At 41.0% G+C, this 20,175-nt stretch overlaps 1 protein-coding gene across 6 annotated transcripts in view; it reads left to right on the top strand.

The window, feature by feature from the left end:
• The window catches only part of PRKCD (protein kinase C delta), a 60,618-nt gene that overhangs the window by 22,530 nt on the left and 17,913 nt on the right, over nucleotides 1-20,175 (top strand). For 5 of the 6 annotated variants that reach the window (XM_085235627.1, XM_085235631.1, XM_085235626.1 and 2 more), the window contains exons 2-4: nucleotides 9,121-9,260; nucleotides 12,575-12,774; nucleotides 15,611-15,671. In XM_085235627.1, the coding sequence (XP_085091753.1) occupies nucleotides 9,146-9,260; nucleotides 12,575-12,774; nucleotides 15,611-15,671 (376 nt within the window). In that variant the 5' untranslated portion in view covers nucleotides 9,121-9,145. Of the gene's footprint in view, nucleotides 1-7,371; nucleotides 7,395-9,120; nucleotides 9,261-12,574; nucleotides 12,775-15,610; nucleotides 15,672-20,175 lie in introns of those variants that run through there. The other variant, XM_085235630.1, reaches the window with a different exon arrangement.

Below are 20,175 nucleotides of genomic sequence, written 5' to 3'. Positions count from 1 at the left end.
TTAATATGGCTCTTAGGCAGACATCAAAGTGTTTAAGTAAAAGCAGCATCTGAACTGTTGCAGAATGTTGAATTTATATATAACAACAAAACTCAGGCAAAGGCCAAAATTAAAGTTTGCTGTTAAGTTTTTATCTTGTGAATTAAAAGGGAGGAGTTAAAATTGGTATTAAATAGTACATCATCTCACCTTCACTTAACTTTTCCTGTAAAAGCCAGTATGACATAAAAATAGCCCATGGCTCTCTTAACATCCCTTTACTCTTTAATGGACCTTGCCCATTCCTTTGTATATATTCTGGTTGGGGATGCCAGGGCTTCTGTGGGCTTTAAATGTTCTTTCCTATAGAAAGTGGTCCAGAAGGAAGGAAGGGAGACAGTTAAAAGCAGTTTGTGGTTTCGCTTTCCTGCTTTTGGCAATCTTAGCCTGAGCTTTCATATTACAGTGGGACAAACGCCTTTAATTGAGTTTAAGTTCACTCCTTTCTATTTCTCATTATCAGTCATTCATTATACAGCATGTCCTGTAGGTCCCTCACTGTCTCGGTTGTGCTGAGTTCATCTCTTTATTTCAGAGATGAGAGGTGCTTTCGTGAGCACGTATCCTTCTGTGACTTCACTGTTTGTTTTCAGTTATTATGCCATAGGAAGTCTTGACTAAGGTGATGTTTACTGGTAATTAATACTTATAATTTGTGCTGGCTCTCTGGAAGCAGGCTAAATATGTCTGTGGCCCTCAGGGTAAAATACGGATTCTAAAAAATTTTTGAAGAAGAAAAATGAAAGGAAGAAGCAGTCAGGTGGAAAGGCTGGATCTGTTCCTGCAACTCAGTATACAGTTAATGATCAAAACTTCTGGCTGCCAAGTCTTGTGTCCTTTTACTCTAAAAGCCTTGGTTAAAAGCATGCATCTAGGAACTGTGTGGATTTCATCTGAGGGGGCTGAGGGCAGATCTCCAGTGTGTGTGTATGATGATACAGTTCCTGGCTAATGGATATTGTATCTTCCCAGATACTTGCAGGCTTAGGTCACAGTGCTGGCGGCATTGCGGAGTTCTGGCTTGAAGGGCTGTGTCTGTGAGAGGCACTTACTCTGCACAATCTGTTCGTGTTTTTCAGCAGCGTGAAGAAAAACTGCTCTCTGATTACAGTGTCCATTAGGCCTTTTTGTGGTTGGTTTGTTTGTTTGTTTATTTCAGTTGAATACACAATTCCTCTTTTTCCATTTTTTCACTTCTTTAGTGTTCCTATAGAGATGTTAACCCAGGATGTTTGAAATAAGATAAAATTCTAGTTTTTTTTTTTTTTTTTTTTTTTCCCCTAAACAGTGATTGACATACTTTCTCCATGATTCCTAGCAGTGTGTGTTAATGGAAGAGGCAGGGGATATATACTGGCTGTAAAGGTTCAGCTAAAGTGTTGTCACGTTGTTTTCTGTTTGGTTTTAAGATGTTGGTGTTTTGTGTTGCTCTGTGTGAAGCGTATCTCAAATTCCAGGAAATTTATGCTAGCAAAGAAAATAAATTTTGTGCGCATACTACTGTACTAGAAAGAAAACCTGGAATGTGCGTAGATCACAGAATGGTATGGGTTGGAAGGGACCTTTAGGATCGTGTAGTTCCAACCCCCTGCTGTAGGCAGGGACACCTCCCATAGCCCAGTCTGTTCACAGCCCCATCCAGCCTGGCCTGGAGAGCTTCTCTTGAATCAAATACTCAGTGAGAGTGAGGATGGAGCTGAAGGTTGGGCTTGGTGTGCAGCTCCTCCTGAAGGGCTGCAGTGCAGTAGGCTCACTCATTTGTGCTCATTACAACACTGCCTAACCTGCTGGCAGAAATGGTCCTACAGACCCAGGTAATATCATCAGACCAGTGTGTCTATTACTTGCCAGTTTTTGAATGCAGAATTCCAAGGCTTTTTATAGAAGTGGGACAGGAGGAAAAGTAGCTCTTTGGAAATCACTGGAGAGCAAGCTTTCAGGCAGTGCTGACAGAAGGGAGCTTAACCTTGTGTATGCAGGCAGAGAGCTGGTAACGTGGTGTGTGCCCGTTTTGCCTGAGGAGACTGAGAGCACTGACGTCAGAAGCTGAACATGAAGGAGATGATTACTTCTTGGTTATGTGGTACCTAAACGGACACAAACTGCTGGGTTCTCTTTGGCCACTCCCCTGCAGTTTGATGCATCTGCAAGCTGCAGCAGGAGGTCGCCTTGCCCCGAGCTTACTGGTTGCTTCAGGAAAGGCTGTGAACCTTCTTGCAGGGCTGCGTTGTTCCCTTGGAGGAACTCATATTCACATGATAAACCTGAGTTGTGCAATTGAGTCGTGCTGACTAAATACTGGCCAGTTCCTTGAGCGCTGCTGAGGAAGTGGAAGCTGCGAGCTGACGTGCAGAAGGTGCACAGGACTCCGCTCACTGCCAGAACCAGGCCTGGTGGCCGGCTTGGATCCTGAGCCTGCTGAGATGCAGAGGAAGTGCAGCTTCGTCTCTTTCACTGCAACGTTTTCCTCTCGTGTAGAAGGAACTGTATTATTTAATTACTGAAAAAAGCACAACACTAAATTTCAACTTACTTCCCTTCCCTTGTCTGAAAAAAGCCTTCCTAGTAAGTCCTAAGTAACAAAAGTGCAGAGTTAGCATTGTTTGCCTCCTTAATACTCCCATTTTATATTGATGATTTTATATTAATGTCTTGTTCCCACAACTGGAGCTCCATAACCAGCCGATAGCCAGCCTGCTGCAGTAGGCTTTCCTTGCCATTGCAGTGGCTTGTGCTGTCAGAAATAACAAAGTTTGGGGCTTTAGGCCATTTTTCTCCTTGCATGTGGTTTTAGTGTCTGGTATTTGTGATGGAAGTTAACAAAGAGGATTCTTTTGTGCTCTTGCTTCAGGCTTGATTTTGATAAAGGTGAAAGGCAGCATGCTTGCAGTTCTGTCTTACTTGGATATTCCCGTCTGTTGAATCAGGAAGGAGGGCTTGGGAGTTTGAGGGGTTAAAAAAAAAAAAAAAAAAAAAGTGAATTAAACTTACCATTTCTTAGTTCAGAACTCGCAGTTCAAAAGGACAGGCGGCTGACATGACGTCCTTATTCCCAAGTAGCGTTGTGGAATATCAAAAACAGCAACTTTGCTCCTAATCTTCCCTTTCCAGAAAAAGAGCATTCTGTGCTGCTTTCCAGAAATTTGTCCTGGGAAGATTTAAAGTGTTGGGAATAATAAATGCAGGGAAAGCATCAGTAATTTTTTTGGCCTGTAAGTGATAGGGAAGTATCACCAGCTTATAAGACAGCCATAAATTCAGGCAGTTATGGGACTGTTGAGCATGCAGAAGAGGCGTGGAAACATCCGTGCTTCTGGCCAGGCAGGAGAAACCCCAGGAACACAGCTAATCTGGCTGGATTTTTTCCATGCTATTGCAACACAAATAATAAGAGATTTTATTATGTCATTCTCTGTTTCTGGTCTTGTTCTAACCCAATAAAAGCAGAAGTATAAAAAAAAAAAAGGGAGAGGGAAGGAAGGAAATGGTAACAACATTTTTTATTTTTGTGCTATGTTTGTAGGGTATGATGAATCATTCTGCATGTACTATTGAATAAAACAAAGCTGATCTCAAAATATGTATAACTTACACTAGAGTTTAGAGGACTGCCTTTTTGTAGCTTTGATCTGGGAAAAAGAAAAAAAAAAGTATAATTTGACAGTGGATTTAACAGCGAGGAAATTGAATTGTACTGTTATATTTCTTGTCAGTCTTTTCTCACCTCAGTCCTTTGGTGTAATTACTTGAAAGTGTTTTTAGAAATATTGCTGCAGAAGTTGGGCTGCCTTAAAGATGTTCTTTTAATGCTTGACTTCCCAAAGGTAAGTGCATTTTGTTAAGTATTTGCTAATGCTTTAGATGCATTGCTTTCCTCATGCATTATGTATTTTGCTTTTATAAGTGTAGTGCATTAGTTGTAATTTTAAGGTTTATTTTTATTTTGTTTGTAAAATCTTCTCCATGTGATAGTTCATCAGAATATTGCTGGGAGGCTTCCTGCTTCTAATTACCACCCTTGGATTCCATGGACAGATGGCTCTGTCATTTATTGGAGTAAATAAAAAAGAGATAGTCGCAACTTGAGTGGCTAAATAATGGTTTTTTTGCCTCCTTTGGCATCTGCCAGCATTACGTCGTAGTGTTTGCTGTAGGTCCCTCATTGGCTATAGGTACCTTTTCAGCCTTTAGCTGAAATAGCAGTGGTGTCATAGTCCAGGTGCTTAGGGAAGTACAGCTGATGTAGAGCGCTGCAGTCTGTCTTCTTGACAAGGCTGGTAACAGCAAATATAACAAAACTCTTTAAACTGGTTTCTTTTCGAGAGCAACTTCTGCCCCCAGAACATCAAATAGAGGACAGGACCTGAATCAGAACGTGTGAAAGTTCTCTATAGAGTAACTGTTGGTCTGCAGTGTCAAAAATGACAAGTATCATGATGACTGATTCAGGTACATGCTCTACAGCAAAGCTACTGCTGCTTCTGTCTTGAGGACAGTATTTTGATCAGCGCAGTGTTTACCTGTGAAGAGAGTTATTCAGGAGCAGTAGCCATCTTGACTGCTTTGTGTGTGTGATTCTGCAGTGTAAGCAAAAAACACCATAAGAGGGAATAATCAAAATGCAAATGTGCATGTTAATGGTGTGCACAGGCAAAGGATGCTAATCAAGTTGCCAGCATCTCTACCTGCAGACTTTCCTGTGTTATCACTGTTAAATTAGCAGGAGAACCTTCTGTAGGAAGTACACAAAGAGCTGGGTCGTGGTTCTGAGGCTTCTGTGAGGGCAACAGAAGCTGGGCAATAGTTTGTTGCTGTCATTCTTGAACCTTTTGTACATTGCCAGAATGAAGGAAGGGAAGTCCTTCTGTATAAAAAAAAAAAAAAAAAAAAAAAAAATGGGCAACACTGCAAGTTGGAAATAACTCATATTTCTGCATCTTAAGGAGCAGAAGTTATTACTTTGTGTTTGCAGGGCTGAACACCCATTGGTCAATTGCGTGTGATGCTGCCTGCTGGTGTTGGCGTTCCCCAAAGCATTTTTGTGGCTTTGGAAGTGGTTTCAGCAAGGAGCTGAGCAGAAGGCACTCATTCCAGGGAAAAGCCATCACCCTGGTGCATGTGCAGCCGTACATCCATCTGCAAAATGCAGGGACTTCATTGCTTTTCTGACGGTTACAAGGAAACCAGAGGCTCATATCAGCAGAAGAGACTTCTCACTTTGCTTTTTGCTTGAATGTATAGATCTGTATCTGTGATGGACAAACTGTTCCATTACTTTTTAGTCCTTTCAGCGTTCTGTTCTGAGAATCAGAGATTCATAGAGTGGCTTGGGTTGGAAGGGACCTCAAGGATCATCAAGTTCCAAGTCCTCTGTAACAGGCAGTGCTTCATCCAACCTGATGAGGTTGCTCAGGGACCCATCCAGCCTGGCCTTAAACGCCTCTATGGACGGGGCATCCACAACCTCTGAGCAGCCTGTTCTTGGCATGGCAATATTTCCTCCTCCTCCCACTTTATGCAAAAGTCACGACTGCTTCTTTGCTCCTGATTGTATTAAAGGCGGCTCACTGTTGGCAGCAAGGAAGAATTACAGCACAAGGGAATCGTAACAAGCAATGTCTTCGGCTTCAGCATGAGTCCCTGATAGCTGCTGTGCTTTGCTGGGAGGAGAGGAGCCAGTCCATTGTGTCTCACGGTTTTCAGTGTCACGTTAGAATAAAAACCTAAGCGCTCACCCATTCAACGCTGGCATCGCTGCGAAGAAGTTTCAGTTGTCGCTCTCTTCTCTCCATGCTTATTATAGTCAACAGTTACATGGATGATTTTCTTTTCGTATTGAATACAGTCAAAAGCTGTCAATTTTAAAGCAGCTTGGAAGTTGATGTGGGTTTTATAGAATCTACTGTAGGTGGTATTGGACGTAGCTTCAACTTGCAGTTGTGTGCACTGGGATCCTTGTAATGGATGTTCTGGGGAGCATTGAGGAGCACGGTCTGAATCACTGTGGCCACCATGGGTACTTGTGCAAAACAGTGCTTCTAAAGCATCTTCCCAGTGTGTTTTTTTTCCTCAGTTACAGTATTTTGGGAGTTTGCATCTCAGTTTCTGCACCAGTTGGGATAAAATCATACACTGAATGGAAAACAGGTTGGCTTTGATGCGTCCTAGCAGTAATACAGGTCATATGAGTCCGTTGTAAAATTGCCTTCAGGTCATGGCTGGTGGTTTATAGCAGTTCTTGACAGACATGGTTCTTTCTTAAAGCTAGAGTCAATGCTTTAAAGGAGACCAGAGGGGTACTTTTGTCTAAATTGCAGTGAGCAATGTTATGTATTACTTTGGGTGCTTTTGCTTTTCAGATGTGACAAAGCTTTGGATGAGCAGGGATTTTTAGAAACTTTGTTGAATTAAAGTAAATTTCTCTGGAATTTCTCTTGCTGTCAAAAGCAGTTTCAGTAGGGTGTGCTTTTGTTGTTTACAGCAGTACAGCCAGTATGTGTCAAGTGCAATATCTTAGTGTAGATGAAGATTGGAAAGCAATTGAGGAGTCAATCCTAACCCTCCTGTCTTTACTTAACCAGCCTTCCAGCATCTCAGTGTGCAGTCTCTCATATATAGTGGGATTTTCTGTGAAGCCACTGAACGTACCTGCTTTTCTTCAAAGAGCAGAATGTCTAAGGGTAAAGAAATAGATAGTTTCTTATGTGAAAGTAAGATTTTTGTTGACATTTTTCTATTAAATGGAAAAACAGAAAGGCATTTTCTAGTGCTTTTCATGGTAACCTTGAAGGTAAGCTCTTGTGACCATGACCAAAGAATTCGATTTTGATTTTGATGTTTCCCACTGACTCCTTAATTGCTTGCGTTTAGCACTGCATTTCTGAGTGAGGATTTGAGATGGTACTCACGCCAAGTGTTACGAAACTAAAACAAATAACCATAAACAAAAACTAAGAAACAGTGTTTTGAGAAGCAGAGTTGAAAATGTGGCCTTCAAAGCAGATTTTGCATTAGAGCATCAGAACAAAGGAAGATTGTGTGGTACAAAATCCGCATTTCTTTGTACCTATTTCTGTTTCATCTGTTAATTTGCTCTTGAAGTAAATGTCCAACAGCAAACCTTGTGGTCTGCTTCAGACTCATATTGGCTTCAGTTTGGGTGAAATCAGTGCAGTTGTTAGTTTAGCTGATGTTAGTTTAGTCAATGCCTTCTAACTATTTTGTAACTCTAGCTGGGTTTTCCCTTCCAGCCTGAGTTATTCTGCAACCTGGTGTTTTTTGTCGAAGTTTCCAGTGGGAGCTGCACGCCAACCTACCTAGCTTGTTTCTGCCTATGGCCTGAGTGGGTCCTAAAGGTATTTCCCCAGAAATAGTATGAATTCTGGTTTCTTTTGCATCTGTACTGAGAGTAACATCACGAGACTTGGTGCTGGTGAGTCATACGGCCCGTCACTTGAGATAGCCCTGAGCACAAGTCTCTCTCAGGCAGTAAAAATATGTTCCTCAATAAAGCTCTTTATGAGCGTGGTGCTTGGGCTGCCTTTGTCTGAGGGAGGCGTCAGATCGTGCTTCTACAAAAGCTGTTTGGCTCTCCTTGAGGCCTTCTCAATCCCCAGTCTCATCAAATAGTGCTCCCAGCCACATTAACCAGTGGGTTGGTGCGGAAGGGCGTTATTTCACTGAGAGTCTGGGTGGGCCTGTGGCTCATGGAAGGGGCAGGCACTGAAGGGAGAGCATCTCCTGGCTGCTTCCTTTGAGGGAGTGCTGCACAGCCAGAGCCCCTTCAGCAGCAGGGTGAGTTTCATTCTTTCTGCGTGTGGCTGTTGGCCTACCTGCAAATACTTTGCCTGCTATGGCCAAGAACGTGTCAGAAGCAATTTTGTTTCCTCTTAAATAGAGCGAGCAATGGTGCCAAGTAATCCTAAACCTGCTTTCTAATTTTGCCTTACTCTGCTGAAAATAGGGAACTGCTCCATTAACAAAAACTAGCTCAATAAATGTTAAAGAGTCATTAGACTTTTTTATTTCCTTTTGTAAATTGTTTCCATGTAAGAATACTGCATGGTGCCAGAAAATAGTGTTAGGAACTATATTCTGCTTTGCTGCAAATTTCATAGTCTGTTATCTGAATGACTGTTCTGGGCCTTAAGAATTTAAAGAATGTTAATTGCTTCTCAGGTCAATGCCACTATGTAATAAAAATTAAAAAAAGACAAGTGTATGCAGGATTGCTTAAAATGCTGCTCCTATCTGCTCGACCAAGCTAGTTAACAATCTACAGATAAAGACCAGCTCAGCCCACCTTTCTTTCTTTTTTCCATCATCTCTTCCTAGCACCTTGCTAACTCTTTTCTTCTAATCCTTTCTCTGATTGCACTTAGTCATCCGTTAGCGAGGAATGCTGCTTCCTTTCCTTTTGATTAATTCACGTTTCCTTCACCAAACAAGGATTCATGTACAGTAAACTGCATTGTTGGAGGTGCTGCAAACTGAGCAGAAATCTGCTCTGTGTTCAGGAGCTCTTGAGGAGGAGGGAAGACAAGTGAAACACTACTTTGCTGACTTAGGTTATTTGGATTCCTGCATTTCCTGGAAGTTTAAGCCAAGTGACTCAGTGCTGTCATTTTGTATTGGTAGGAATATATGCTTAAATATACTCATTCTGTATAGTCACACAAGGGGCTCCAAAAGCAATTATTTTTTTTATTATAGGGAGGAAAAAAAGGCAATAAATATATGCAGTTTTTCCACTTGAATTTTCCACTGTGTCTTACTTTGTGATTTCTTTGATAATTTGTATCTCTCAATGGAAGTGGTCTCAGTGACTAAAAATTGAGGAGGATAAAAGTCAAACTGGGTACAGTTAAAAAGAGTGCCTTATGTTAAGGCTTTGGTCATACTGGTGATGTTTCTTGTTTTGGTTTGGGCCAGTTTCGCTTTGGGCTTCTGGTCTGAAAGCCTCGTATAAGACTTCTGAATTTCAGAGCATGGGTTGTAGTGGCTGTGATGGCTGAGCTCTGTGTGAGCCCTGTTTTCTCGTGTGTCTCAGACCAGGTTTTCTATTCATTTATTTCCACACAGGTGTGCATCGGCACTGTTGTGAACAATGGCCCCCTTCTTGCGGATATCTTTCAACTCATTCGAGCTGGGACCCGTGCAGAATCAAGGGGAACAACTACAGCCTTTCTGCGCTATCAAGATGAAGGAGGCATTGACTACAGGTGAGCTTACCAATGGTGGTACTTTTTTGATTACAAATGAACTGTTGAGAAATACTGCAATCCCTCTTAGTCTGTGAATGGTAACGTGTCCTGCTGTTCCTGTCATGCCAAGCACCTCAGCATGAGCCTTTCTTTCAGAACAGGAAAATTAACAACGGCTTGTTTCTACCCCCACTGTTAAATGGGTTTTCTTTGTTAGGGCTCTCTTGTCCTTGCAGCCAGAACGCTCATCACTTGGCAGGATGAAGTCTAAGCTTTCTTTCTCTTGCATCAGCACCACCAGGTGAAATGTGTTGTATTCACAAATTACATGGTGAAGCAGCTGAAACAGTTGAAATATCACTTTTGTATAAGTTGAGTCATTAGCTTTATATGACATAGGTTTGCAAACGTTAAATAAAGCGTTGTTCTCTCCAGTTCTGTGAGCAACAGACTGCACTCACAAGGGCTCTGAAAGAAAGAGTGGTGTAGTGGAGTATCATTAAAAGGGATATGAACAGCAGCAACTTTGAGGATACCCTTCTCGTGCGGACAGCAGTACCTTAGTTTTATTGCCTTAGAGGATGGATTTAATGACAAACGTATGTGATTGTTGTAATAGTAACTGAGGCTTTGGGTGGAATTACTTGATTGGAATGATTTGCACTCAAAGTTTTGTTAGCATCTCCTCATTGAGCAGACCTGCAGCCTTCAAAGAGCACTTCCTCAAAGGTTTAAAATAGTTTCGGATATTTACCTAAAATGTGCACTGCAACCAAACAGGGTGAGAGAGAAAAGCCTAGGAATTGCTGTATGGATTAGACCGAGCCTTCTAAATCCTGCCTTATGTTTCTAGGGCTTCACAAAATGCAGGAAAAGCACAGCACCCCTTCCAGAAAATGTTGTCATCCAGCAAATGCATTAAGCTCCGAAGAGATTCTTTCCTAGTCTGATGGGAGGCGCTCTAAAGAAATGGTGTTCAAAGCACTGATTGCTAGAACGTGTGGAGGTGTGGAAGGTGGTCTAAATAAATCCTCTTTACAATTAGTCACCTTATGTTTCTTTTTGGCAAGTGGAATTGTCCCACCATTTCTCCCCTCTGCTTGCTCCTATCTTTGAAGTAGTGAAAGATGGAGGGTAAGGGTGCTGTGAACCTCAGAGCAGTGACTAGTTGGGGGTGGGAAGTGCTAAGGAAAAGAAACTGCTCCTGTTGCCAGTTTGACAAGGGTTGGAATAACTTCAGTTGGGTTTGCGTAATGAAGCGTGATTGAGGAAATCTTGTTATATAAGAAGAAAATAATTTGCCTGATGATTAGGCATTAAGCCAATTCACAGATATGAAAAGGAATTTGAAGCCACTAGTGTTAGCAGAGAAATAATGGAGTCCTGAATTCAGGAAGGGTAGAAACAGTGTTTTTTAAAGGCTGTTCGTTGCTCAGACTTAAGTGTTCAATTACAGGCAGGTACTGTGATCTGTGGCAAGTCTCAATTAGTATGATTTTAACTAAAAAGCAGCATGAATGAGCTGGAGGTCATTGCCATTAATTCAGGTAGCTTCTTCCAGTTCTCCGTAGGGTAAGAATGTGCATAGTAACTGAGCAAAGCAGATCTTAATTGAGGCGTGGGAGTAGGGACACTTCTGTGAATGGGCTGAATTAGTTCTTCTTCCCACTAAAAAACATACAAAGATTATTATCAACTCAGCTGTAAAGTACTGCTGCTTCTGCAAATTGTGAATTACCACCAGAGCTCCTGCAAATGGCTGCAGTTCTTTGTACCCTCAAGGATGCTGGCTGAAGCATGCCTTTCTGATGAAGGAGCCTGGCTTTAGCAACCCAAAAAAGAGGCTAACATAAAAGCTTTGCTGTGCAGTCAGCTCACTTTTAATTCAACCTTGCCTTTATAACCCCTGAATGATGTTCTCTTTGAGCTTACTTGATATACTTTCACTACAATATTTCCAAATTCTTCCATAGCTGTGAATAGCAATTACAAAGCTCTGAAGGTAGGTTTGCATTGCTAATATTCTTGAGTTTTTCTGTCTGCAAGGTTGCCCAAATTTCAGATAAAAGCATTTGACTCAGTCAAGAAGGAATGCTCAGAATCGCTGTGAAATGACACAGGTCCTCAGGTGGTTATGTGAACATTATAGTATGGCTTTTGACAGGCAGTTTGGTTTGCTTGTCAAAACTGTAATTTGTCATGCTGTTGTGAATAGGCCTTCCCTAATAAGGAAGGACACTTTTCCTTACTCTTGTGTGGATAGCTCTGCACAATTGAGCAACGTGTATCAAGCAAATTGCTTCTGAATGAATGTGGTCTCTGCCCTGTGTTTCCAGGAAATTGTTGGTTTTTTGTTTTAAGAGTTGTCTCATTCTTCTTTCATTGAAGTGAATGAAAATTTGATGGCAGCAGATCACACTGTAGCTTCTTGGGGAAGGGTCCAGCTATCTAATCTGCTTTGCTGCTGCCTTGATAGCGTAAGAACAGATTGCACTCTTACAGGAGGAAAAAATATCATTCGGAGCTGGAGAGGCATTTAGAAAGCACTTTTATTGCAGCAAATAATCCTGATAAGCAGTAAAAAATTGTACAGAACAGTTTTCAGTTACCTGCGTACAGATGGGGACTAGTTGGCTTAGGAGCACATAAGAGAAATGCTGTGGAGGTGGCATCATGTACAAGAGTTGCATTGGAAAAACTGGATGTGGTTGTTTAGAAGGCAGTAAGTATCATCTTGGATGTGTCAGTGAGATTACTGAGCTGGCCAGGTGTAGAGATACACTGATGCTTGTTAGATAGGGACAGAAAGCAGCTGGTTGGTACACTAACCTGAAGGCAAGAAGAAATGAAGGTAACAGGTGTCCTTACCTTTAACTGCACAGGGTCTGTGTGTGCTATTATGTACCTGTACACAGAGGGCCTTCTGATGCTCATTAAAAAGTGGCAAGCACAGCAGAGGGAGTACAGTGTCACTGAGAGGGACTTGTTTATGAATAGAAGTGCAGTGTTGGGATAACTTGGAAATGGAAATGTGGAACTTCTCATCTCTGCCACAAGTTTCAATTCAAACTTAGGTCAGCATAACATCTATCTTATCTTTAGCAGTAGGTGGTCACTACAGTCAGATAACACGTCATGGAGATTGATGCCAGAAAGCAGCTGTGCAGATATTCCCTCTTGGAATGCATATGACTAATCCCACACTGGTATTGTCTGCCCCTGTCTCTGAGGTGGCACAGTAACACCTTTATTGCCTTTACGTATTCTGCTTGTCTGGGTGAGCTTTGCCTTTTGGTTTTACAGTTTCTCTCCATTTTTGATGTGTCTTTCAGAGAGAGGAAAAACTCTGGTTCAGAAGAAACCCACCATGTATCCGGAATGGAAGTCCACTTTTGACGCCCACATTTACGAAGGACGCGTGATTCAGATTGTTCTCATGAAAGCAGCAGAAGAGCCATTATCCGAAGTGACTGTAGGTGTGTCTGTCCTGGCAGAGCGCTGCAAGAAGGGCAGTGGCAAAGCAGAATTCTGGGTAAGGGAAAAGAATAATTCCTTAAACTTGCTGACCTGGTTCTGCTTCTTCCAGGCTGAGCAGACACTTTGTGCCTTTTAAACTATGAGTGTTTTGATCCCTTTTGCCTGTGTAGCAGGACTTATAAGACCATTACTTTAGCAACCTTTTTAAAAGCAGATAATATACAAAGTTCGAGAAATTGACAATGAAACCAGTGACTTCAGTGTATGAAATACTGATATGAATCACAGAGTGTCTATTTTTAAAAGTTTAATGCTTGTTATAGAAATCAGCTTGTGCTTAAATTTGAACTGATTGTTGTAATTCCTCCAGAGAATAAAGAGAAGCTGATTCTAAGGCATTTCAGCTTGATGTTTCTGTTTTACACATGTATTTTCACAAATTGTTTTACCTGGCTTGATGCTGCTTAAATGGGCGTTTGTTAATCCTCACTTATGAGTTAATGGTATCTTTTCTTGCCTCTATGCCAGTGGTTTGTCGATGAAGTCAAAAGGTGTGGCATCTTGCTAAAGCTGCTGCTTGCTCCTGTATCATGCTGGATGCGATTTTGAGAGTTGGGCTCAAGAGTGTAGTGTAGGAGGTGAAGTTAAGGTCTGCTGTAGTTTTAAATACTGAAGCTGTTTGTTGTCAAACAATGTAAAATCAAAGAGCAACTGTTAAATGATTGTGTTTGAATGATCTTTAATTACCATGTAAACATCAAATAAAAAGGAAATTAAAAACGTATTTTTTGTGTCGAGAGAGAAGTGATAGGAACAGGCAGTATCAAAACCATGGGCCCATAGATCTGAAATGCTGAACATATTATTTCATTCATTCAGTTGATGAGCTGCAATGAGCTTTTGATAAATGATGGTTTTACTGATGCCATCTTTATAAAATCCTGTTCTCTACCTGAATAAGCTTAAATAAGATCTCTTCCTTCTCTTTTCATTCAGTGAAGCTGCTCACATGCTGGTCTAACAAAAAGTGTAGTGAGAATGTGCTGTGGCATTGATGTCGCACAGAATTCTGTAACTGTATCAGATTTTGAAGCAACTCTAGCTAGTGTCCTGCACAGCCAACATTTCTCAGAATGGAGAGAAAAGATTCAGAAGAGAGTATCTACATATCCCATCATTTGGGTGAGAGCTGGGTGGCTAGGTGCCATATTCTTGACCAACATGCAGCTGTAGGTAAAGCTGAACTCGAGACAGTTTGCACAAAAAGTGTGTGTATCTGGTGCTACAGGAGCTGCTCACCTGTGTTTGGAGTATGGTCGATGCAAAAGAAGTATTTTCTAAATACAAGCAGGTCTCCTCAAAATCTCATGCATAGTCTCATATTCAGCACCTGTTGGGCTGGACTGTTGCTGAATTTGCCCAGGATGCTTCTGGAGACCTTTTCACTGGCCCACATAAAGCAGGATGAGCAGACAGTTAGTTATGGATATGTCTGGTTTGATGGGTCTCGTTGCTCACAGAGGTGACAAAGCCAGTTCCCCATTGGAAGGGGGTGGATAAATGAACAACAGTAGGTCATCCTGAATGCTAGATAGAGGCACCAGAGGGAGCATCCAATTGTTGCCTTGCCTATTCTGTCTATCTTAAGTACATTTTTATTGTATGTAGCAGGATTTTGCTCTTCTGAGTATGTGCAAGTCTACCTCACCAAACAGATCTTGAAGGTGAAAAACAGAAAACTTAAGGTGATGTTTAATATTATTGAAAGGTTTTACAGATTTTGCAAGCTCAGTAATAAATCACTGGTTTGTGTTCATGTGTTATGTTCTCAAATTGTACATTTTTTTCCCCCACCTTAACTTGAATTCTGAGACAAAAGCAATTATTTAGAACTGAAACTAATAGCAATAAGTATTAGTTCAGCCAGTTCAGTGGTTTGAAATCTTGTGCTTGTTATCCACAGAGCAGGTACCATCTAGTCACCTTCAGCATTAAGTGACCTCAGTCACGACTTGGGTAAACCATCGTGCTCAGCAAAGCTGTCACTTACTGTAGCTTGGAAGGTTGGCTTTGTGTTTGGAGAGGAAACCAGTCGGTAGTCACTGAAGTCTTTGCCTTTGTTAGACAGATGTTTCTGAACGTCAGGCAGTGCCTTAGAAATAAAAAAAAATATATAAAAAATTGGCCATTATCCCAGTAGGGCAATGGGATTTGTGGAAATATGTTCAAGGGTATATCTCGTTTTTCCCAAGTTGTATTAACCCAGTGGAACTTTGCTGTAAGGTAAAGACTGAATCTGATTCTTTCATGCTAATAGTTTCCTATCTTTTACGAAGGCTGCGGGTTAAGAAGTAGTGGTTACTGAGCCTAGGCTTGAAAGACACTTGTTTTTCTCTGGGAGCTTTGTAATAATGTTGGTCAGTAGGATTTGCCAGAGAAACCATGTGTAACAGTTTGAGGGAAAAAGCAAAATAAATGTTGATGCCGTTACTGTTTTTCTGATGACATGTGATAGTGTTTGGTGTATCTGTGGTTTGTGCTGTCAGTATTGCTATTAATTGTTGCACAGAATTTGAAAACTGGATTCCTGTGCAAATTGAATTTACTGAAAGTAAAAACAGATGCTGATGAAATTAAGAAGAGAGAAGAGAACACGTAAAAACAATGAACTGTAACTGCACTGAGCTGACGGGTCGACATCAAAGCGGTGCAGCATACGAGTAAAAACAATAGGATAAAAGCACCTGGTTCTGCTGCAGCCGTGAGATGTGGAATGGGGTCACAATCCAGCAGTTACTGAACGCTGGGCTTTGGTCGCCTAGACAGCAGTGTGAGCACTTGGGAGTTCCAGTCTACCACATACTTCACCTTTGGTATCTTTCTTCCCACAGCTTGACCTACAACCTCAGGGGAAGGTGCTGATGGCTGTGCAGTATTTTTTAGAAGATGCAGGTAATGTCAGCTGTTTGATTTTTATTTCCAGTTCTGTAAAACACAGGATGTAGCTTACAAAAAAAAAACCCCAAAACAACCCCCTGATTTCTTATTTTATTAATTCTTTTTGCAGGTTTTTTAATTTGTTTTGTAAGGGTTTTACTTGCTTTGGTGGAGTCATGGGTGCCACATTTGTTAGTTTCTAAATGCCTTCATACTCTGCAGTACCGTTGCATTCAGGCACCCTGGGGCCTTTAATATGTCTGTCCTCATGTTTTGACTCAACAGAAAAATACTGAGTTCCTGTTTTAAGCATAAAGAAGTTAAATGTCGTGTTCTAATTTATGTGGTAAACATTTTTTGTGGATTGGGGAAGTGGGCCTGATTTTCCTGGGATTCAGCTGCAGTACTTATTAGTCATGGAAATCAATTGTAGCAGTTGGTGAATGGTTAAATGTTAAATGCAAAACCTATTAATGTTCTGCTGTATCAGATGAAGAAGTTAACAGGCTGTATGTGTTGGAAATATGCACACGCTGGAAAGAAGCTAGGAGATGAGAGGAGGTAACTGATTACAAGAGGGGGAAGCTTTAGGTACCCCAGCAAAAACAAATATTCTAACAGGGATTTGTATAACTTCCCTAAAGGAAATGATGTAGACCTCAAAGCTTGCTTAACTTTCCCATATTAGAAGTCACGAAAGCTTTATTTATTGGGAATCACTGCTCTGTCATTTTAGCTTATCAGTCTTACATGGTGCAATACCATGTTTATAAATAATCAGTGGAGAGTAAGCAGTAAGTTTGAAAGCATTGGTGTAAGTTCGATGTTTTTTTTTCATTTGGGGTTGGTTTTTTTTGCTTGTTTTTGTGTGTGTGTGTGTATGTGTGTGTGTGTGGTTATTTTTTTTTTTTTCCTTTTTTTCCAAATATATACAGGGAACAGTTCTACTCTCATAGAACAAGTAGATTCTAAAGGCTTTTTGTACCATATGTGCAATCTGCATGGCAGCTTCTGGAAAGGCTACTAAAGATAGATGGTGATATGCAGGAGGTGACACTGCAGCATCTCACAGTTGGTGTTTTAGCTTTGCATGGCAAAAAGAACACAACCCAGAAGCTGCCTCTAGTCTTGTTACTTCGTTCTTCTTTATGAAATGTTTATTCTTTAAAGCAGTATTAAAAGAATTGGTGAATCTGAAGAACCATATGCAAAAATGTGTCTCTGAAGGTTGGAATCTCTGTTTATGCACCAGTGATATTCTGTTTGACATTCAAACTCTTATGAACCATTATGTTAGGAAACTTTTGTCTTGGACGTCATCATTGCTTTCCCACCCAAGGCAGCTTCGTGGGGTACCGATGTGATGAGGCTCTGTCTGTTCAGCAAGGCATACAGAAATCTGTTTGTCCAGAAAGCCTAAACATCTCTCGACCACAGGTGCACAAATCCTGCTTCACTTTTTTTTGGTTTTTCATTTTATGAAACTGAAGCTCCTTCCCTCACATCCTGCCGATGTGAAAAACAGTAGAGGTTACATATGTTTAATTTGCTATAAAATGTTAGGGAGAGGTGCTGATGTGTGCTGTATGTACTGTGAAATGATTGCACATTGTTATTTGTCAGATTAAATCAAAAATTGTTAGTGTTGTTTAAAGTCCTTTCATTGCCTTTATTATTAGTGATTGAAAATAGCAGTAGATGAAGTCTAAACAGTGAACAGATTATTAAATCATCCAGTCTTACTTTAATTTTCAAGTTGACATTTGTAGTGTTTCAGTTAGGCCTTCTATTTTGCAGTACTCTACTTTTTTCCCTGTTTAGCTTCCAATTTGTAGGCAGTGACTGACCAACCTCTTTTTGGTAACTGAAGTACAGAGTCATCAAAGACTCCTTTTCAAGACATAGTTATCCAGCTACATTTTGTGAAGGAAAGTTGTTCAATCTGATGCTTAGAATGTTCACGTCCAGCATTGCTATATCGTAACATACACTGCTCAGTTACAGGCTTGCTTTTGTCTCACTGTATTTTGCTATGTAGGAAGGCTGTGCAGCAATGTGCACTTGTCTTTGCACTGCTCTAAAATACTAAATACTAAGCTTGTTCTGAAACTGGCATTCCAGCTGTTCCTAGGTTGAGGTATTGCTGCCATCTGTGTCCTTGAGTTGTAGCTGGTAGTTGCATTTGAACATCTCAGGCACTTTGCAGAGGTGACAAGCTTTCTTTGGCTTGTTTTGCAGATAGAAGTTTTGATTTCCAACCTTTCCATCTAAGTAGAACACATTCTACTATCTCTATAGAAAATTGCTTTTCTTAGCTTTCACAGTAAGCAGCAGTGCTGAGAAGTAAGCATGGCACTGCTCCATTACCAGATTTATTGTTAGAGAATAATGGAAAATAACTTTCTTGGAATTAAATGGTATTAAATTTGTTCCATGGTGGGCTACACTGAGCCATTTCTTTAATGTGTTTGTGCATTCTCTTTACAGACTGGGTCTAGTCAGTAGATCTTAGAGGCACATTTGAAAAGTCTGCCCAGCCTTGGATGCTGTTTTCTACCCAGGCAGTGACAGCAGAGCCCTGGCATAATGCTCTGCTTCTTTTGCCCTCCGACCTGGGATCTGCAGATGAGTTTGTGCTGGAAAACAAAGTCTTCTAGTGTGAAGCAGAACAGCAGGATGTTGATTCTTGTTTTTATTTCAAAATACTGTTTTCCCTCTCGTTCTCTTGCAGTATTGAAAATAGCTTGTAGTTCTGTAAAGCATCTTTACTTTTAATAGGTGGGAGTTGCAATGTGTTTAATGCTTCCGTGGCTCCTTGTTTCATTAAGTGTAATTAATGATCTTAGTCATTATTTTAGAGTAAGAAATCTCTAAAGTGATATTGTTAGAGTAAGAAAACCCAGGATCACAGATGTGGCTTGCTGTACTGCTGAATGGCTTGCTCTGTTAGCAGCTTTGGGAGCACAGCTTTTGTTCTTGGTTCTGGATTCTGACTGTTTTGCTGCTTTCAGCTTCGTGAAGTGTTACATTCAGCTGCAGGCAGGTGGATCAGGTTTGCACGTGAGCTCCTGATATCTGAAGTATCTGGTTCCTGGGAGAGTAATGTGAGCCAGGGAGCTGCGGTTATTTGGAACGTGCTTTTCTTGTGTGTGCTGTGATGAGTGTTGGGTGAGTTTGAGATCTGAGAGCTTTTCAGATCAGTTTTTCTGAGGCCTCTGTGAAAAATAATGACATAAAGAACGGATTCACAGATGCTCCGCTGTCATGATCTGCGTTGTGTGGGTCTCGATTTGACCTGTGTGCAGAAGTATGCTTGCACTGATTTAACAGAAACCTTTTTCTTTTCAAGGAAATCAAACATTCACAGTTGGAGGTGTTTGTTAAGTGCACTATTGGTCGTGCATTTGGTTGGGGAGGTAGCTAACGCTGTGCAGGCCAGAGGAAGCTCAATATCAAGTATGTGCTTGAAATTTGAGGTAGTTGCAATTTGATTGGTTTTTCTATTAACGATTGTGTTTTCTGTGCCTTTGTATTTATTATATGGATTATATTGATTATATTTGCCTTTACAAAAGGTGCTAGAAAGAGTTTGTATTTGGATTTGAGCTCCCTTGTTGAAGCCTGCAGTGTGGCCGAGGCAGGTAACGTGACATTGTGCTCCGGCTTTGAGTGCTGTATGGTGGTGGTATGGGCTTGGGCAGGTCTTGAAAGTGGAGAAGATGGCTTAAAAGGAAAGAGAAATACCTTGCTATATTAATATTCAGCCTGTAAGTGAACCATAACGATCGCAAACCCCAAAATAGCAAAGCAGATTGCATAGCAAATTTGTGTCACAGAAACACAGACTTCTGGGAAACTTGTACTTCTGTGGATGGTTTTTTTTCTGTACAGATCTGTAGAGCAAACCTTTCTAAGACCGGATTAGAGAAACAGTTTGTACCAGGAAGGTCTCCTTTGCAAGAAGCAAGTTCTCTTTTTTTTAATGATTACCCCGTGAGTTTAATATTTTTCTTGACTTACCTTTCAAACAAAGCTAACTGCGAGGCAGTAGAACTGCAGAAAGACACAGAGAACAGAAATGTTGGTGAGTTTCTTAATTTCCAATAAAGTTTCAGGCAAATCTCTTTCAACTCAATCAGCCCCTTAACTCAGGAAACGTTTTGCCTGTCCCTGTTTGAAGCAAAGTCTCGGTTCTCAGGAACTGCCAGTAGCACTGGTTATCTTTCCTCTCTTCAGATTATAAACAAAATCATTAAACGAACAGGATAAAGTGAAAAATGAACTCTGAAGATGACAAATATTTTTCTATTCTCTTTAAAACTTTTTTTGTTTCTTTTGTAACTTGGGAGTTCAAACTGAGACAACACCTCGCCTTGAGGTTCATTACAGTTCAGCAGTGTTGTGTTGGTAGCCCAGCAGATGTTTCTCAGGCTGTAGTTTGCCTGGTGTGGTGCTGGCTACAAATAGTCACAGGGGCTGGTGCTACAGCTGGACAGTGTGCACACTGGTGTGGCTACAG

The sequence above is a fragment of the Meleagris gallopavo genome, chromosome 14 (assembly GCF_905368555.1).
Source record: "Meleagris gallopavo chromosome 14, MGAL_WU_HG_1.1, whole genome shotgun sequence".
NCBI classification, from domain to species: domain Eukaryota; kingdom Metazoa; phylum Chordata; class Aves; order Galliformes; family Phasianidae; genus Meleagris; species Meleagris gallopavo.
The sequence above is the reverse complement of the archived record's forward strand: the minus strand, read 5'-3'. Positions and strand labels throughout refer to the sequence as shown.